Source organism: Zeus faber, assembly GCF_960531495.2.
Source record: "Zeus faber genome assembly, chromosome: 16".
NCBI classification, from domain to species: Eukaryota; Metazoa; Chordata; class Actinopteri; order Zeiformes; family Zeidae; genus Zeus; species Zeus faber.
In genome coordinates, this window is record NC_137202.1 from 22473648 (window position 1) to 22493468 (window position 19821).

At 46.3% G+C, this 19821-nt stretch overlaps 2 protein-coding genes across 2 annotated transcripts in view; one reads left to right on the forward strand and one right to left on the reverse strand.

Annotated features, from left to right (window-relative positions):
- Positions 1 to 9746, reverse strand: part of rgs7a (regulator of G protein signaling 7a) — a gene marked incomplete at its 3' end in the record, with an annotated part of 54472 nt that extends 44726 nt beyond the window's left edge. The window contains exons 1-2 of the mRNA XM_080016436.1: positions 9622 to 9746; positions 8474 to 8591 (exon numbers count right to left, since the gene is read on the reverse strand). Coding sequence (XP_079872562.1) covers positions 8474 to 8551 — 78 coding nt within the window. The 5' untranslated portion in view covers positions 8552 to 8591; positions 9622 to 9746. The remainder of the gene's footprint in view (positions 1 to 8473; positions 8592 to 9621) is intronic.
- Positions 9747 to 15275: 5529 nt separating this feature from the next.
- Positions 15276 to 18918, forward strand: LOC307242570 (ubiquitin-conjugating enzyme E2 D4-like). Its single transcript, XM_080017073.1, has 7 exons — positions 15276 to 15414; positions 16332 to 16395; positions 16664 to 16695; positions 17457 to 17534; positions 17644 to 17749; positions 17854 to 17947; positions 18238 to 18918. Exons 1-7 carry the CDS (start codon positions 15391 to 15393, stop codon positions 18281 to 18283), a joined length of 444 nt encoding a protein of 147 aa, XP_079873199.1. The 5' UTR covers positions 15276 to 15390; the 3' UTR covers positions 18284 to 18918.
- Positions 18919 to 19821: the final 903 nt, after the last annotated feature.

Genomic DNA, 19821 nt, shown 5'->3' on the forward strand with positions numbered 1-19821 from the left:
TCTTTTGCAATTATTTTTGTTCTATTTCGGTTCAGGAATAAAAAAACATCCAAATTTAAAAATACATCAAACCCGTGAAGTATTAGTTTTTTCTACATCAGTTGTCCTCAAACTTACCCGCTCCAAGATCTTTTTTCAGCTGAGTACGGCCTTCACATTGCAAAGAAAAAAAAAGAAATTTCACACAAACAATGTACTGAATATGTGTGTAATATGCTTTTCTTTATACATTATATATAACCAATATATATATATATATATATTTTTTTTTTTTTTTTTTTTCAAGTACCCCTAGGGGTACGAGTAACCCCATTTGAGAAACACTGTTCTACATCAACTACGTCTCGAAAGAAACACAAATCTGGTTTATGCGCCTCTGGTGTTCGGCACGACCGTCAACAGCGTGGATTCAGGGACAAAAGCAACAGATACTGTAATGAAACGCAGATAAGAAAAACAACGAGAGAAAGACGGAGATGGAGGGAGAGAGAGAGAGAGAGAGAGCGCACGAGAGGGAGAGAGTTGGCCATTAAGGATGATGCAGGGATATATGGACACTTCGGACGGGCACGTCGGCATCGAAAGGTGCGGCTGCCGGGTAATCCAACTAACCCAATCAGCCTCTCTCGCTCCCTCGTCTTCTCTTTGCTTCTCACATCATCATCATCATCATCTCTTTCTCTCTCTCTCTCTCTCTCTCTCTCTCTCTCTCTCTCTCTGCCCGGACCGCCCCGGCCCTCATTAAGGCAATCACGCTCGGGCCCCCGGCAGGAAAAGGCTGAGGCGCCGCCCAGAGCCGCCCGCGGGCCCCCGGACCGGGGTCCCCTCTCCCGTAATCTACCATTAGATGGAGAGTTGTAATTAAATGACCACACTGAAGGGAGGCCTGAGTCAGCCTCTTACCTAATGCCCCCCTTATGTAACGCTAACAGACAGGACCGTAGACTCCAGCTGGGGTCGGGGGGTTGGGGGTGGGGCGGAGAGCAGATGGACCTAGGTTTCCCGACCGACCCGCCTTCGCCGGAGAAAGCCGGGAAATGCGAACACGCTCTTCCTCCTCCTCGACGGAGTTCGCTGCGGCCGAACGTCCGTCGGCTCCTCGCGCCTTTCGCGCACGCTCCGCGCGTGAATGAGAACCGCGACCCTCGTATCCCGAATGTTAGTCACGGCGGCGCGATGACGCGTCGGGCTGAGGAGATGTTTCGCGATTTCGAAATGCGCTCATTTGTCATCTACGTGCGTTGGCCACCGGGGGGGCGAAGGCGCCGGTCCCACCCGACGCTCCGCTGGCGCTGAGGCTTGACGCCGCAGACGCTGTTGTTGCTGGCACGCGTCATTCTCGGCGGACGGAAGAAGGAATCTCCTACGGCCGTCGTCTCTTTCCGTTCAAAGAGATGGTCTAACCCTATTCCGTGAAGGTTTGCGAAATACATACAACGGAACCCGGAAGCAGAGCTCAGAGCCCATCGGCTCACAGAACTCACAGAGGGAAGCAGAGCAGAACAGAGCCTCGGGAGCAGGATGTGTTAGAGGCATGTCACAATGGCTGGAATGCATATTTTCAGTGGTAATTTCAGCAAAAAAAAAAAATGTTGGAAAACATGTTTTGGGGACCTCAGGGACGTGCCATAGACTTGTTGGAAAGGAGCATGATAGGTACCCTTTAAAATGCCTAATCCTCAAACCAAAATAAATGTATTAGTTCCTCTGAACCTTTCTGGTAATCAGTCTTTTCTGACCGGTTAGCCTTTTTTTTTCTCTTCATCTCAGGGAATATAAAAGTAGATCAAGCGTTTCATTGCAGGCAACCACTTGCTGCCGTGATGAACTGATTTGAGAAAGTGTCTGGGATGTCCAACTCGCAACGTCACTCCCAGGGGCGGGGTGAGGCGGGGGCCTTTTTGCCACAGCAGCATTTTTTTGGTCAATTTTACCGTCGTGAATGAAGCTTTTGCGCTCGCTGCGTTTTTGAGGAGTCGCCTCGAGATGAATCGTGTTCGTCCAGAAAAATCCCCCCCCCCCCCCCTTTATTGATGCTTTCCCGTCGTCCAATCAGATGAGCGGAGAGGCGGGGCTTCTGCTGTGACGACGGCAGGTTTATACTGTGAGCAGTCAGCGATCGGACTCGGCTCCGGTGACTCAGTAAAAATAGTCGCTTGATTGTCCGACTCTTGGTTGATTTGATTCAGTCGAGAGTCGGAAGAGTCGGTCGGGTCTGAGTGGTGAATGGAACTCCCGGTTTCGCGCAAATAACCATTTCATTTTTCGTCACAATTATTTATTTAGGTGCTAGAATGCAAACTGTGGCTCCTGAGATGTATTTGTTCGGGCAGAGAAACGCAAAGTGTGAATCCCAAAAAAATAATTTACTTCCGTCAATATGATTTATTCTCATGGCATGGGAAAGTGTAAATCAGTCACATCCAAGGTTAATCATGACAAATGCTTTGCATTTCTTGGATTTCTTGGCCTTTGATTTTACTACTTAAACTGAACTTCGGTAGCCCTCGGTAGTTATTTTCAGTTTGTGAGTAAAAGATTGACTCATTTGAGTGACTCTCGGCTCCTGAGTCATTTAAGACTCGTTCCCTATGACCGAATCGTTTGCGAGTTTTCCATAACTTGAAACAGTAGTGCATAGCGGTTACACGTAGTAGGTTCTTTGTTTCGTTTAGCCGACCTGGCTAATGAATAGTGCAACATAGTAGTAGTCTGGAGACTATGTCAAAGAAAAACCTTATAACTAACACCCTAAAAGTGATTGACAGGTGATTCCGCGGTTGCCTCACAACAACCGGAGAAAAAGCCACAGCGACGACGCTCGGCTTTGTGCTCGGCCACAAAAAAAAAAAAAGCCGGCGCCTGATGCCGCGCCACCTGTGCAATCCGGGCCCGGGTCTCCACGCGCAGAACCCAGGTGCGGCGCGGCGGCGCGGCGGGGAGCGCCGCTCTCCAGGGAGGCCACGGCGCCGGGACGGCTGTCTGCAGCGCGCGCCGCTCGACCCGCCTTCCTTCTAATTGGGTGTTTGGGTTTTGACGTCAGCACGCGCGCACGGAACAGCGGGACTTTGGGGAAAAAGGAAAACACAAAGACACGACGGAGGCTGCCAAACACCCACGCCCTCACCCCCACCCGTCCTTCGTCTACGTCGTGCCAAAAAAAAACCAACACTTTGCATGTTTTCATGCACGGCGACAGAAATCATCCTCCTGGCAAACTGACGTAGAGAGAAGCCACTTTATACACGGAGACTCTGATCTGCCAATTATACATCACCCCCTCTCTCTCCCACTCTCTCCCCCCTCTCTCCCCTTCTACCTCTCTTGCTCTCTCGCCCCCCTCTCTCCCTCTATCTCTCTCCTCTATCACTCCCCCTCTCCCTCTCTCTCTCTCTCACTCCCCCTCTCCCTCTCTCGCCCCAACCCCCTCTCTCTCTCTCTCTCTCCAACCCCCGTTCTCCCCCTTCTCCCTCCCTCTCTCTCCTCTCTCACGCCCCCTCTACCTCTCTCGCTCTCTCGCCCCAACCCCCTCTCTATCTCTCTCTCTCACCTCTACCCCCTCTCTCTCTCCACCCCCCTCTCTTACCTCTCTCTCTCTCCCCCTCCCTCCTCTCCCTCTCTCCTCTCTCACTCCCCCTCTACCTCTCTCGCTCTCTCGCCCCAACCCCCTCCTCCTCTCTCTCTCTCTCTCTCTTTACCACCCCCCCCCCCTCTCTCCCCCTTCCTCTGGCTCTCTTTCCTCCCCTCCAATCCTTTGATTGGAGATTGCAGATTGAAGTACTGTAGAAAAGCCGTGCGGGGGAAAAAAACAAAAAAAAACAAAGGAAACCCTCGAATCTGCGGCTTTTAACCGAGAAAGGCTGAAAAATGTATTCAGCGCCGCCACTTTATGACTCACAAAGAACTGAAAACGGCTTGGAAATATTTTGATAAGAGGCTGGGTTGATTTAGGCTACGTAGGCGAGTCCCAGGCTCGGAAAAAAATAAAAATAAAATGGAATCAAATGAAATAGCCTCTGTTAAATGTATTGTAATCTCAGATCTGGAACGATGTCACAGAGAACCCGGTGCCAGTGCATCGAAAAATGAACTCGGTGAGACCAAAACAATGTGGTGTAGGGCCGTGGCAGCCACACAGCTGGGAGGGGATTGCCTCCGCCTGTGAAATGACAGCGCGTACACAAACACTTAATCAATCGACGGATCAATACCGTGCACTACAAGGTGGCTATTTCTGTTTTTTTCATTACTGACTCACATAATGGTTGAGGCTGCAGCACCTGAAGTCAAAGAAAAAAATCAAATTATGTAAGAATTTAAATTTTAAATTTTAAATTTAATTAAATTTAATTAAATTTAATTAAATTTAATTCAATTCAATTCAATTCAATTCAATTCAATTCAATTCAATTCAATTCAATTCAATTCAATTCAATTCAATTCAATTCAATTTTAAATGTGAAAGATTTAAATTGTCAAATATAAACAAATAGACAAGAAATACCAGAACAATTCAGATATAAGTCATATATTAAATATATACAGAGTATTATAGTATTCTTTTAGCGTAAGCAGCCTCTAATGCCGCTGTAGGACCAATCAGAACCGGTCCCTTACGACCGTAATAGGTACAGTGCTGTTGTCAGAGTGGATAATCCATTAGTTATTACAGTGCACAGCAGCTTCTGCATTGAGACTTACTTTCCAAGGACAACGGGAGCGACGGAAATCTTTCCTCTTTTGGTCGTCAATTTGTGCCGCCACCACCGTCTCTGTCTATTCAACTGGGGGCCAATTACCCTGGAAATTTAGCCTATTGACACTCTTGTAAACGCCTGAATGTAAAAGCCTTTTCCATTATCGACTCGAAATAACAATACTACCGCAACTCAATATGACATGTGCTCAGCAGAGGGAAAAAAAGCAAAAACATAAAAATAGCCATACATGATGGAGACACGGGCCAAACTGGATGCTGGATGGATAGTAAAATAGCATAGTAAATGATGGATAGTGGACGGATAGATAGTGGATGGATAGATAGTAAAATGGATAGATAGTAAAATGGATAGATAGTGGATGGATAGATAGTAAAATGGATAGATAGTGGATGGATAGATAGTAAAATGGATAGATAGTTGATGGATGGATAGTAAAATGTTAGATAGTGTATGGATAGTGGATGGACAGATTATAAAATGGATAGATTACAAAATGGATGGATAGTGGATGGATAGAATATAAAATGGATGGATGGTGCATAGATGGTAGATGAATATAGTAAAATGGATTGATACTGGAAAGATAGATAGATAGTTAGACAGATCGATAGATCGATGGATAGATAGATAGATAGATAGATAGATAGATAGATAGATAGATAGATAGATAGATAGATAGATAGATAGATAGATAGATAGATAGATAGATAGATAGATAGATAGATAGATAGATAGATAGATAGATAGATAGATAGATAGATAGATGGATGGATGGATGGATGGATGGATTGTTAAATCACATAAATCAACGAGTGACGAGTGGAGGTGCATTGTAATCAAACCAAAAAAAAAAGTTTTTTCTGTGTTCTTTAAAAACCTCCGTCCCCGGGGCCACATACAAAGAAAACCTTAAATAGATGGGGCCATTTAGAGGGCCCCTGCTCTCTCTCTCTCTCTCTCTCTCTCTCTCTCTCTTATCACACACACACACACACACACACACACACACACACATGGCCGTGCGCGCTGGCCGGTGAAGGGAGATGTGCCGTCCTCACGCCGCCGAGTGGCTACGATGCTTCGCCGGAGCCGCTTTTGGCCCCCATGAAAAATTCAATACTCACTCGTTGCAACGCTCGCCCTACATACAGTGCAGGCGCGCGCCTGCACACACACACACACACGCGCGCGCGCGCACACGCACGCGCGCACGCAGACACAAACATGTACTTGAATATTATTCACACCACACACCAGCGAGCTTGAAACACACTTACAGTGCTGTAATATTCAGCGCAGATACAGCGGTAGTTTATGAATGAGTTGAGAGGAGCCGTCGGGGGTTCAGACAGATTTAATCCATCTATGTTTGACCATTTCCCTGTAAATATTCACATATAACCGTGTATCTATATCAATATCTCTGGACAGTATATATTATTATTGCACGCATGCTTCCATTTATATTTGATTGATGCGGCGAGCAGTCACAATTTCAGCCTGACTCGAGCACGTCGTCAATAAACCAGGTTTGCGGAGAACGCGGCGCCCGCTTCGACGAGCGCTCGTTGTGATGCCGTGGCCGTCTCCGCCCGCGCTCAGCCCCCCCCACCCCCCCTCCCCACCTACCCACCCACCCTCCTGCTTCTGTGGGAGCTAAGTGACGGGCAGACATGGAGGCCCGGCGTATAGACGCTGCCGGACGTTCCGCCCTCGCCCCCCCGACCTTTAGAGCCTGTGAGCCGTCGCCGCACCCCAAATGCAAAGGGCGGAAAGGTCAGTCAGGTGGTAACGGTGGAGGTTCTTTATGGGATATATGAGCCCCCCCCCCCCCCGCCATTTGCAAATTGAGCCGGTTTTCTGTGAAGCCGGATCCGTGCAGGCCGGGCACCGCCGCTGCCAAGTCATCTCCACCCGACTTTAAATCCAGAAAAAATAAGTTCCACTCTCTCTGAATCCACCATCTTCTTCCCCTCTGGAGTGGATCTGGGTCAGTTCATGGAGCCAAGCGTGGCCGGGCGTGTGTGTGTGTGTGTGTGTGTGTGCGTGCGTGCGTGCGTGGTCAAGGGGCAGGAAGGAGGCGGAGGAGGAAATGGACGAGGGAGCAAAGAGGATTAACGAGCCATGGCAGAGCGGAGTTTCTAAAACGCCACTGAGCCACTTGATGAAACCCAAACAGCCAAACTGGCTTCGCCTTTTTGGTAACGGTTATTATTTCATAGTCCCCCGCCCCGCCCCCCCCCCCCCCCGGCCTCACCCTGCCATCCCTCCCAATCAAATAATTACCTGCGGCTGCAGGAAAAGGTGGGTCAAACTATCGACATGTGTCCTGCCTATTAGCCAGGCTGGGATCTCATTACCAAACCCTCACCCCGTAAACCGAAAATGGGATATTTTCGGATCAATAGTGGTAGAAAGCTAGAAAACGGCCTCCCTAACTAATAATTTTAGCCCGAAGTAGTGACAGCAGCAGCGAATGGCGGTCACGGTCGCTAATGTTGTTTTTGCCGAACGGCAAATTTATCGTCAACCTTACATGGAGAAGTGTTTTGGGGTTTTTTTTGGAACCCAGGGAGATGAACGAGATGACTCTACCGAGTCCGAACAACGAGCGACGCATGTCCTGTATCGCTAGAATGCATACTTCATTGTGTTGGCCGATTAAGATGAAACTCTGAAATCGCATTTGGACGCACCCCCCGGTCCCCGAAAGTAAAGAAAAACCAAAAAGTGTTGCCTGCCGGGAAGGCAGACTATTCACCCATTTAATCACTCCTTGATTCTCTGAGGAAAATAACACAGGGATGTGTGGGGGTGGGGGGAGTGGGGGGGGGCGCAGCATTTCTCCCTGCCACGCTACCTTGAGACACATACACACACACACACACACACACAACCCCCATCCCTTCTTTCTCCCTCTCTCTCTCTCTCTCTCTCTCTCTCTCTCTCTCTCTGACAGACTGAAAGATCTGAGAAGACTCGGCCCTGGCAGTATAACAAGCGTTCTGGCTCCTCTTCCTCCCATTAATGTCATCTGGTTAGGACTTCATGCAACGCTGTATCAGAGAGGGTAGTTGGTGTGAACTGGCAGATGTGTGTGTGTGTGTGTGTGTGTGTGTGTGTGTGTGTGTGTGTGTGTGTGTGTGTGTGTGTGTGTGTGTATGTGTGTGTGTGTGTGTGTGTATATGTATGTGTGTGTGTGTGTGTGTGTATGTATATGTGTGTTTTTTATGTGTGTGTGTGTGTGTATATATGTGTGTGTGTTTCTGTGTATATATGTGTGTGTATATGTGTGTATATATGTGTGTGTGTTTCTGTGTATATATGTGTGTGTTTATGTGTGTATATATGTGTAAATGAGTGTGTCTATATGTGTAAATGCTTGCGTGTATATGTGTGTGTGTAGGTTGGTGTAAATGTATGTGTGTGTGTATGTGTGCATATGTGTGTGTGTGTGCGCGCGCGTGCGCGCACGTGTGGAAGCACAAACTCTTCCCGTCCGTCAATCAGATTTTGGTCACACGGGCCAACCCAAGTGAGCTTTGGCCACATGCAGGGAGGCGTGCGCGAATTCACAGACGCCCATACACACACAACATTCACCTTGTTGATACAAATCAGGTTTTGACACGCACACACACACACACACACACGCACACACACAGACACGTGCACACAGACAGACAGACACGTGCACACAGACAGACAGACACGTGCACACAGACAGACGCTGGTCAGTTCAGGTCTCTTACCTTTCTGTAGACTATCATGTTGGGCGACTCGTCCGCGACCCCATTGGTCCCCTGCCCAACACTGTTGGTTTGTGCCATGATCCGAAAGGCTAACGGCCGCAGTAAATGTCAGGTGCTCCTATTCGGGACGAGAGGAGACATTTGGAGAAAAGCAAAACAATTACACCCGGAACACGGCCTCCTTTACCTTGCCAAGGAAAAGGAAAAACAAAAAAGAGGAGAAGAGGACTAGGCCTACGCATTTTCGCCTCGCGGCTCTGCCGAACACCTGATGCGGGCAAGTCGGTGAATTCGACAAGGTCTCGACAAGGACACTTTTCGGGGCGAGGGTGTGAAAAGGCGAGGACGGCGAAAATGGTCAGAGGCGAGCGTGTCGAATCCCATCCAATCACCATAAATGAATCAGAACATCGGATGAAATATCGAGCAACTGTTATCCAAATTTATGGGGATATTTTCAGGACGATTTCTTCATTTCTATAAGATATGGTAATCAACCCACGAAACACAAAAACTCCTGTTTTTGTTGACATTGGAGGACCAACAGCCTGGGGGGGGGGGGGCCTGGACCTCAAGGACTACGGGTTCAATCGAGGGGATTGTTATTGGCAAGAGGATCAGGATAAGGTGAGGATCCAGGCTGGCTTCCAGCGGCAATTACAAATAAATTAACGCGCAGCATCCCCTCAAGGAGAGCAACAATCGGTTTACAACCATCGATCCCGCTCTGCGAATGTGTTGCATTTTCAGGACGCGGAAAGCGAGCCGCAGCGCGCGTCGCACACGCGTCGCATCCAGGCGCGGCGCGCACGTTACGGGGGTGAGGAGGGAGGGAGGGAGGAGGGGGGGGGGGGGGGGGGGGGGGAGGTTGCGAGGACGAGTCCCCGCGATCCGCGCCTCGCCACGCGCGGCGTCCTTCCCGGCGATATGCGAGTGCGGCGCCGCCTGCAAACAGCGGAGTCATCTCGTCTCGCCTCGGCTCCGCGGGGGGGCTGCCGCGTCCGCCGCCGCCGCCGCCGCCGAGGCACACGGACCGCCGCGTCAAAGTCGCGCACGCAAGATCCGGCGTACCGCTTCAGCCGCTTTGTGAAGCGGCGCCGGCGGCTGCAGAAGGGGGCGCTGGGAGGGGGGGGGGGGGGCTCTGTTACCTGGAAAGGGCGTGCGGCTCAGCTCGGACGGGCTCCCGGTTCCCTGCGGCACCGTCAGCCGATGCGCTCTCCTTCAAGGTGTCAGCCGGCGGACATAGGAATGCGGGGACGACTCATCGGCAGGCGTTCGGTGGAGAAGACTCGCTCGGTGCATGCGCTCCCAGTCCTCCCCGTCCTCCTCCTCCTCCTCCTCCTCCTCCTCCTCCTCTTCCTCCTCCCTCCTCTTCCTCCTCCTCCTCCCCGTCTCACAAATTATGATGCTGCTGGAACGCGCGGGCGCGACCGTCGGCAACGCGCATCGATCGGCGACCAATCGGATGGGAAGGTTAATCCGCGAACTGTTCTTACGTTTGTTTTGGACGTTGCATTTAAAGTGTGTGATCCGTGACAAGAATGTGATCACAGACTTGCCGCCTTTCTTCAGCTGTTGATTGCTAAGAAAGCCAACTTGAACTCGATGTGTGCGTGTGCTTCTCTGTATGCCGTTGCCGTTGTTGGCGGCGGGGTCCGCCTTCCCCGGCGACAATGCCCTGACCCGCACGTGGAAGGAGTGACGGCCATGGGGAATTCATCACTTTGCTGGTTATGGACAGAAAAAAATACCCTTGGATGAAAAGTGAAAAATAAATAATAATAATAATAATAATAATAATAATAATAATAATAATAATAATAATAATAATAATACTATTGTCATTATATAATAATAATAATAATAATAATAATTATTATTATTATTATTGTTATTATTATTATTCTTCTTCTTCTTATTATTATTATCAACTTGTCATACGCCGTGAAACGTATCTGCATGTTAGAGCGACGGAAAATGACTGAACAGTTCCTGGTTGCACCCCTCCCCATTTCTCCCTCATTTACTGCCATAGCTATGACAGGAAGAGGCCACGTGCCCAATTGCTGTTCCAGTTTTCCTGGACTTAATTCACTCTGTTTTGTCGATACATGTTGTCGTCTGACGTTTCCATGTTTATGTTTTTTTTCCCATGTGCATGTTGTTGTTTGGTTCTATGTTTATTTGTCTCCCCCTCTTGGAGTAGTGATTAGCTGTTTAAAGATCAAAACATGGTGAGATGGCTCTCCAAAGAGGGGGATTGGTGGTGGTTCTGTGCAACAACAAACTGCCCTTGTCACCCTACAGGTCGTCCACAGGACAGAGTTGTTGCAGCAGTTCTTGATGATTTAAGAATGAATGAAGAGTTGCATTGCAGGTTGAGAGGTTGAACTCCACTTGCAGACGAACTCTGTCCTAGATGCAATGGAACAAATACTCTGTGTTGTATACCCAGCATGCTGACTGTACAACAAAAAATGGAAAATGACTGAAAGGAAGACATTTGGATGAGCTGTGTGCCTGTCTGTCTGGGGTGCAGGTCAACAAGTGCTTATCTCAGATTAACACAGTGTGCTCACAGCCGAGTAAAAAGGGGAAGCTCGTAACATCAAAAGAAGAGACTTCGTCGTACAGATCCTCTGCTGATGAGAACGGTTGTCTTGCAACACCCGCACGGGCCCACGGACTTGTTTGCCAAGCTTTCCCCGATAAGGGTCGCTGATCACCTCTTTGGCCCTTCTTCTTGACCTTGATGTATAGGGGTCCTGACGGGTGGACAGGTCGCAGCCGATGATCCTCTCTGCCCTGATGACCTGTCTGTCCGTCCTGTCCGTCTGGCCTTTGGACGTTGGCGGGCCCATACCAGACATGCCGTTTTATTGAGGTTTATTTACCTACTTTTGATTTGTGTTTCTTCCATTATTGTCCAACTGTTATGTGTTCCTTGCTGATGTTCTGAAGTGTACAATTGGGAAACACTTTGAATTACAGTCATTTTATTGTAGGTTTAAATTGCTGGAGTCAATTTAACCCTAACCGTAAAATATGTCTGTTTACTTGAACATAATGGCTGGGATAATATTGATTTTCACAACAGAGGTTGCAATAAAAGTCAATGTCTTTAATCAGTAAGTCACAGGGTCTTCCATTGCCTATTGACATCGTTTTATAAATTGTTTATAAGAAATTGTTTCGTAAGTACATTTGATTTGTACATTTCATAAAACATTTAAAAGAATTGGCGAATAAAAAAAAAATTATATTGGTCCAATATTTAGTCATTTGAGATTTAAAATATATTTACAATGAATAAACTTTGTATATATATGTTATTATTATTATTATTATTTTGTATATATTTTTTTTAATCTGTGTGCTAAACGAAAATGAAGAAGACCAATTTTCCGATCTCCTGTCAACTGGGGAGGTGCCTCTCGCGGAGGTCCTCCATTTTGTCGGCAGCACACGCTTTGAGGCATCTATGAAATCGAATCTGTGACATCGCACACGCTAAATGGAACGCTGACTGTGTGGCACACAACACCCATGACACACACACACACACACACACACACACACACACACACACACACACACTGTGACCGAGTGGAAGCACTCAGTCTTCAGTCTCAGAGATGATGCTCTTTGTGCAGTTTTATTAGCAGGCCAAGTTAAAGGAGAATGATAAGCAACGCTCCCACACATTCTGCCGTTCTCACTTCAGGAAGCCGTTTTTGCGCAACGTGATCCCGTGGAAGATGTTTGTTGTTGATATTTTCCTCTTATTTCATTGGTGGGCTTATGAACTAAGCCTCTCCCACGGTTTAATCGATACAACAATAAACATCTTATAGGTTCCTGTTCGATTTTGATGCAAAACTTTATGCAGGAAATGCAGTTCCTCGTACAGACGGCTTCGACCCAATTCTTTAAGAAGGAGTCGACCAATAAGTCAGCGTGATTTTTATCAGACAAACCCGATATTTGGATTGGCGGCTCAGACAGAGGGGCTCTCCGTGGCTGGATGGATGCACGGCGAGCCCGGCGCCAGGATGAAACGACTGAGGGGGCAGTTAAAATTGGAGAGGGGTCAAATCTATTTTATATAGTAAAACAGTACATTTTCATCCTGCTATGCCTGTTTCTGCATTTTATTCTTTTTCATCCTTTTGACCAGATGCAAATAATCCCCTAACTTACCTTTTTTTCGTGTGTTTGTGTGTCATGGCCATAATATGAAATAGGAATATTTGGCAGAGATTGCCAGGTCACCGCCTAAAATTGGCCTGGTGGTAGATTTAATGAAATTCATTGATTTAACCATGCAATAGCCTCTGGAAGGCTGTATAACAACAACACTTGACTGTGACTTGAGTACTGCTTCAAAGTCAAATAATACATTTGTTTTGCAGCTGTGGCGGAGCCAGCATTAAACCTGAGTGTCCTCGGACGACTTGGGGAATCGGAGCAGTCGGAACGTGGGTCCAGAAGATGCAACATAATAGATTTTTTGAAGGATTCTCACCACTGACAGACGACTGCTATAATCAACAAAATAATAGCCAACAGTGTCAGAGTCATTAAGTAAAATAAAAGATGATCAGATAATTTTGTCTGTCTTTCTGCTCATGCCAAGCAACTCTTCCCCCCCCTCTCTCTCTCTCTCCCTCTCCCTCCCTCTCTCTCCCTCTCTCTCTCTCTGTATCCCAAAGTCACATTAACCCTTCAGTGACAAGACGACGGTCTTCTTATCTTTCCTGTAGTGTTTCATTTTTGGATCCTCTCTGCATGTTTTGCAGTTATTGGAGGACCGCAGCAAAAGAAAGTGTGAAGCATTATGTTTTTTTTATGGACTTCACCGTCCTACTCTCCGTCCCTGTTGCTCTCTCCTTTTTCTGTACCGTCGTCTAGACTTCATACGTTCTGCGGGACGCGCTCTCTTTCGGCCCAGATACCAGCCTCCCTATCCCCCTGGCATTAACAACTCCCCCACTCTGTCTCTCTGTCTCTCTCTCTCTCCCTCATTGACCGAAATGTTGTCTGTTTTGTTTCCATTCTGTGGATTACTACAGTGGAAAAAATTGAATCAGGGCCGAAAGATCTACTTACATCCATGAGAAGAAAGCGAGGCTGAACCGAAGTGCATGCGTTCTGCCCGTTCTCTCCTCGACGCCCCGCGGCCCTATGCCAAAAAAGGTAAAGGTATCCGCCTCCGACATGCCAAACCCGCAGCGAAATAAACCAGTTTCAATCTGTCTCACCTTTCCTTACTAGTGTTTCCTTACTGCCTTCTCTATGACACTTGTATATCGGCCAATATTTTTGATGTTTTTGCTATTTTTCTATAGGGAACATAAAACTTGTGCCGGTATCGGGGAGCAGCGGCACTCCGAGCGCTGGTGTGGTCACTAATGGTGTTCAGCTATTCATGGAATTTATTTTGATTGTATTCATCGAAAGTGTAGAATTCATTAAAACAGCGGCGAATTACTCTAAGTGACACTCAGCTGAAGTCACATGTATTTCATATGAAAGTGTTTGCCCATAGGAAGAATTTGCCCATATTATGGTATGCCTCCTACATTGTTGCTCATGCTTATGTGGGTGTGGAAATGCTATGGATTCATTTGACCTGACAACGCGCCACACAGGATCAACAACATTTCGGAAATGCAAATCGAATGTGCAGGCAACCCCAACACCTACAAGCAATGGCAGATGCTGTGTATTCCTCCAAGGTCAGACGACAATATGCACCGCCGTTCTGGGGAACAGCATAGAAAAGAATATACCATCAACCAGGCTGGGTGCAGTGAAATAAAGACGATGAAGTGAATGCATCCTGCAAGCTTTGACCAGGAGTGGACAGACCATGTGAACATCAGATATAATGCTCAGAATTAAATATAATTTCATATTTACAATGAAGTCTGCTTATGGTGGGCACAAGGACAATGCAGTCATGACATAATAGAGTTGGGGTTTTTTTACCTTTTCATACCCTCGGTTAATTATAGGAATAATCTTTGGACTTCCAATATTAGTACTAAAATATATTTTTGGAGAGTAAGAGCGGTACAGCCACCTGGTGGTTGTCGACTTTATCACTTGATTATGCTGCCACCCATTGGGATTGGAACTCGGAAACATTTTGACTCCTACCCGTAAGTGTGCGTGACCGCTCATTTGGGAACGCGTTTAACTTTTAAACAGCCACAATTTACCGCGGGTGTCCACATTTCCCCCAAAATTTAGACATTATGGAAAACATTTCGATCTGAAGTGAGGACTACCGAATTCGGAATTACCGGTTTTCTAGGTCGCAGGGAACGCAGCACTATACGTGTATGGCCCATGGGGCCAAATGTGGCCCGCATAGTGATGTAGACAGGTCCTTTAAAAATAGCAATAAACTAAAAAATAAAATAAAAATAAACCCTCCACTGTTACATACCCTACACAAGCTACGGTAAAAAAAAGAGGCAGCTTCCCCTGCCTCACAATCACAATTTATTCACACACCGACTTAAAGTGATAACAAACAAATGGCAGCATAACACACTATGACAGAATAATATTTAATATTTTGCCGTCGGTTCATTTTCTCCTCCCTTGTTTTTGTGTGGAACCTGAGTTTAGACGGTTATTCGCGGCCATTCCACTGTGACGGTGAACGGGGTCGTTTTTTGCGGACTGTCCCTTTAAACGGCGCGCGTCGCGAACCCTCCCCCCTCTCCCCTCCCCTCCCCTCCCCTCCCCCGGAAAACACCATTTCCCACAATGCACCCGGAGCCGCATCAGCGCGGAACAAAAAGCGGAAACAAAAGAAGTCGATTCGTCCCCCCCCGAAAAAAAACAAAATATCACCGACTTCGAGGTGATCGGTGCCGCGCTGACAGCTCCGAGAGGGACCCGCCATGGCTCTGAAGAGAATACAGAAGGTACGCGGCCGCCCTTCGGGTTTTAGTTGCGTATGCTAGCGGCGGCGGCGGCGGCGGACGCGGCTCCCGCTGGAGCATTGTTAGCCGGGCGGCGCTCTGACGTTGGCCGCGAGTTGGCCGCCGACTCGCCCTCTCCGACCCACGCCGGCAGGAGGGAAGGGAAGGGGAGGTGGGGGGGGGGGTCGATTTGCCGCAGACGTGTGAGTTTGTGTGTTTTTCTCCGGGAAGACCGATCGACCGACGTCGCCGCGAAACACGCCCGCTCCGTGAGAGGCAGCGAACTTTAGTTTAGCTAGCGCTACCTTGAATGACGCTCCATATTTACTGGTAGTTCGGTGTTTGAACTGGCAACCAGCTCACACCGGCGCATACATACTCGCGAAGGGGACGTACTACACACAAGACATAATGTATAAACTATGTACGTTGTAGGTGTTTATTTATTTGTGTGTGTGTGTATGTATATGCATGCGTGCATGTTGTGTGTGTGTGTGTGTGTGTGTGTGTGTGTGTGTGTGTGTGTGTGTGTGTGTGTGTGTATGTGTGTGTGTGTGTGTGTGTGTGTGTGTGTATGTATATGCATGCGTGCATGTTGTATGTGTGTGTATGTACGTGTATATGATGTATGCAACTTGGGACAGTTTCCTATTTTCGACAGTGCGTTGTTGATAAAGGTTTGTTGTTAATTCTCTAGGTTTATTGTCTATTGTTATATCTATTATATATAAATCTATATCTGTTGTTATGTCTTATTATTATATATCACAAATTTTGGTTGTTTTATTATTACTATTATTACTGCCTGTGAGTTGACGTGAGCTGCTGTAACACTGCACTTTCCCACAGGGGATGAATAAAGTATCTGTCTATCTAACTGTGTGTGTGTGTGTGTGTGTGTATTTTTTCATATACAACAGGAGTTAAATGACCTGCAAAAGGACCCCCCAGCACAGTGTTCAGCTGGACCGGTAGGAGAGGACCGTAAGTGATGGTTGTATTGGGTGGAGACCATGGAAATGTTACATCCACACGTTTGAAATAAAAACGTTTCACCTTGACACAAAAAGGAAAGCTCTACAACGGCCGCTCTATTGACCTCTCATTTAGCCACCAGTACACCCCCCCCCTACACCCACCCCCCCCTCCCACCAAACTGTGCAATTTGTTCAATTTTTGTAAAGGAAAAAAAAAATCTTTTGTCCAGCGCCATCATTTCCAGTGAATGTTCCTTTTCTTTTTCCTTTTGCAGTTTTTCACTGGCAAGCCACTATCATGGGACCGGTGAGCTGTGTGTGTGTGTGCGTGGGCGTGTGCGCGTGCGTGTGTGTGCGTGCGTGCGTGTGTGCAGGGCTGTTGCTTCTGGACCGTTGGACAATAGTGTGTTTACGTCAACCGACAGCTCTTACACAGGTGCTTTCTAAGGATTTTCACGATCGAATCCGTAACTTCAGGAAAAAGTCAACGGTGACACCGACTGTTTCAGGGGAAAACCCTTAACATATAAAGATTGTCACTTATTTTTCCTTTGATTTGAAAATTTTTTGGAGCTCCTAAGTTCCTTTGTGTCCTGGATCCACCTGGTTTCATATGAAAAGGAAATACATTTTAGTTTGTGGCTTTTACATAAAGGCTTTAACCAGGTCCTTGAAGTGCTGAAGTTCTGGAATATCTTGAAAATGGCCTCTTTTGTACTTAAGTGGTTGAGAAGTCATTAAAAAAACAAAGAAACCACACTTTTACGACATGATACGGCAGATTATGGAAATAGACACTTATAATAGTAGATGACAATGAGAATATATACAGTACATATTTTTTTATTTCATTTTTTTAATTCATAAGGATCACATTGAAAATGTATTGTGTGTTTTTGAAGTCCTTGAAAATGGAAAAAATACTGCTTATGAAAGTACTTGAACAGCCTTGTATTTCATTTTGTAATGTCAGAATGAACCGTATTAAACAGGCATAAAATGTAATATATTGTTTGGATATCATAGGTTTGGTTCAACCATGCTTTTTTTGTTTGTTTTTTTTTTTAGTCGGATAGTCCATATCAAGGAGGAGTGTTCTTCCTCGCTATCCATTTCCCCACCGATTATCCCTTTAAACCACCAAAGGTAAGACAGTCACTGCCAAACGGCGCTCTGGATAACACATGTCTCTCATGCCTCTCCTTATTTTTTTAGTTTTTTTTTTTAAACATTATCATCATTTGTCTTTATTTAGGTAGCCTTCACGACGAAAATCTATCACCCAAACATCAACAGCAACGGTAGCATCTGTCTCGACATCCTGAGGTCACAGTGGTCGCCTGCGCTCACGGTATCGAAAGGTACCGAGAAACGCTCGCACTGCGGCGGAACGCGTGTCACTCCGTCGTTATTATTGGAGTGTTTCTAGTGTATTGTGCTGACTGTTACCCTTCCCCTCCCCCAGTTTTATTGTCCATATGCTCTTTGCTATGCGATCCTAATCCGGACGACCCTCTGGTCCCAGACATTGCACACATTTACAAATCAGACAAACAAAGGTGAGTACGACCCCGTCTGAGAAAATAAGAGGTCTGTAAACAGCTGTTTTTTTCTGACATTTTCCGATTATTATTATTATTATTATTATTATTATTATTATTATTATTATTATTATTATTATTATTGGGTCGATTACGCACATTCGAGTATTTGTCGAGCTTATAGAGCTTGTGCGTAATCACCGGGTGTCATGACATTTCACTGCATATATGTACGACCGTATGTGTGTGTATGTGACAAATAATCTCTTGAACTTGAACTTGAACTTTATTCCCCCCGCCCCCTACAGGTACAACAAAGTAGCCAGAGATTGGACTCAAAAGTACGCAATGTGAAACAACTGAAGTTTTACCAACTGGAAAAGGTCTCGACACATATCTTGGCGGAACCTCTCCAAAAAAGACTGAGGTCCAGCGTATCCACACTGGTTCTTAAAAGGGTGTTTTCACATTAGAAACACTTTCTCTTCCCAGAAATAACTGGTTTTATTCTTGAATTAATTTTGTATTATTATTATTATTATTATTATTATTATTATTAGAGAGACTGAAAAAAATAAGTTCTTAGATAAAGCATTTTTACTTTCAGAGATGTATTACAGTGTCAAACTATACAAAATCTATTTTATTATTTTGCATTAAAAACTGAAGTAAATTTCCGCATTGTTTTTTTTTTTATTTTTATTTTTATTTTTTCCTGTTTTGAAATCAGTCAGAGCGGCGAGTTCTCTCTCTCTCTCTCTCTCTCTCTCTCTCTCTCTCTCTGTCTCTCTCTCTGTTGAGCAGATATGATTTTCCACGCATCTTAAACGTCGGCGCAAATGAACTTACGTACGTTTTTAAAATGTATTCCTGTGTATCCAATATAACGGCATGATCCGGGGAGCACGTTGCTGTCAGATGAAGGCTCGTTGGTTTGTATTTTTTTTTTCTTTCCCTTCTCATCCTTTGCTTCCTTCTTCCAAATGAGATGTCCCACGAGCTCCCTGGATTTTCTTATCTATGTCAATAAACGACTGGCTGCCTTTACTGCGTTATTCAAGTCACCACTAGATGGGAGCGTTTACCTTTTCTTTTTCTTTTTCTTTTTCTTTTTTAATTCACGTATAGTTACAGCGGCTTCACCGCTGATGACTTCGTGTTGATTCGGGGCACAACCTCCATGTTTGTTTTTTGGGGGCATTCGCTCCCATTGCATTCGTCTTCCAAGCGACGCTGAGGGAACACTTGGGTGCCGGGCCAACGTTTTGTCCGCTCGACGGGGAAGTGTTCTCGTGTAACGGGGGAAGGGGAGGGTCGTGGGTTTCTGAACCGTGTTAGAGCAGGGGAGTCGACCGTTGAACGCCCGTGTCCAGCGGGGAGCCGGGCACGGACCACCACACCGGGCGAAGGCTTCTTCGCAGTGCTCTGTCACGGGCTTTCATGGTTTCATTTCCCTTTCGCCAAAGTGCTTCCTGTTGCATGCGGCCGGGATGCATTAGATGGATACACCTAGAGATAGGCGCTTTATTCATAACCGCGGGGGGGAAATTGCGCTGTTCATAAAACTGCAGTAAAAAAAAAAAAATGAAGTGATGAGAATTTAAAAAATAATAATAATAATGATGATGGGAGTATGCAAACTGCGGAACTGAACTGGATTATTGGCCATATTCAACAAAAGACATAAAAATAAACTATAAACCCCTGCAGCCGCAACTCACGTAGTGTCAGAAATAGGACTTTTCATACGCATGCGAAGTTATTACACAGCGCAACTTCTCCCAGAACCATTTGGATGGAGTAGACCGAGGGGGAGGTCGATGCTCAGAAACAAAACTTTGAATTTGGGAGGAGTCGTGAGTGCGTGTGTGCGTGTTTTAAGTGCCCCCCCC

What these genes read in the sequence shown, in the direction of transcription:
- LOC307242570 (XM_080017073.1), top strand. Translation starts at nt 15,391, where the DNA reads ATGGCTCTGAAGAGAATACAGAAG. An exon ending in CTCTGAAGAGAATACAGAAG is followed by an intron (nt 15,415 to 16,331) that starts GTACGCGGCCGC and finishes CATATACAACAG; the next exon opens with GAGTTAAATGACCTGCAAAA. An exon ending in AAGCCACTATCATGGGACCG is followed by an intron (nt 16,696 to 17,456) that starts GTGAGCTGTGTG and finishes TTTTTTTTTTAG; the next exon opens with TCGGATAGTCCATATCAAGG.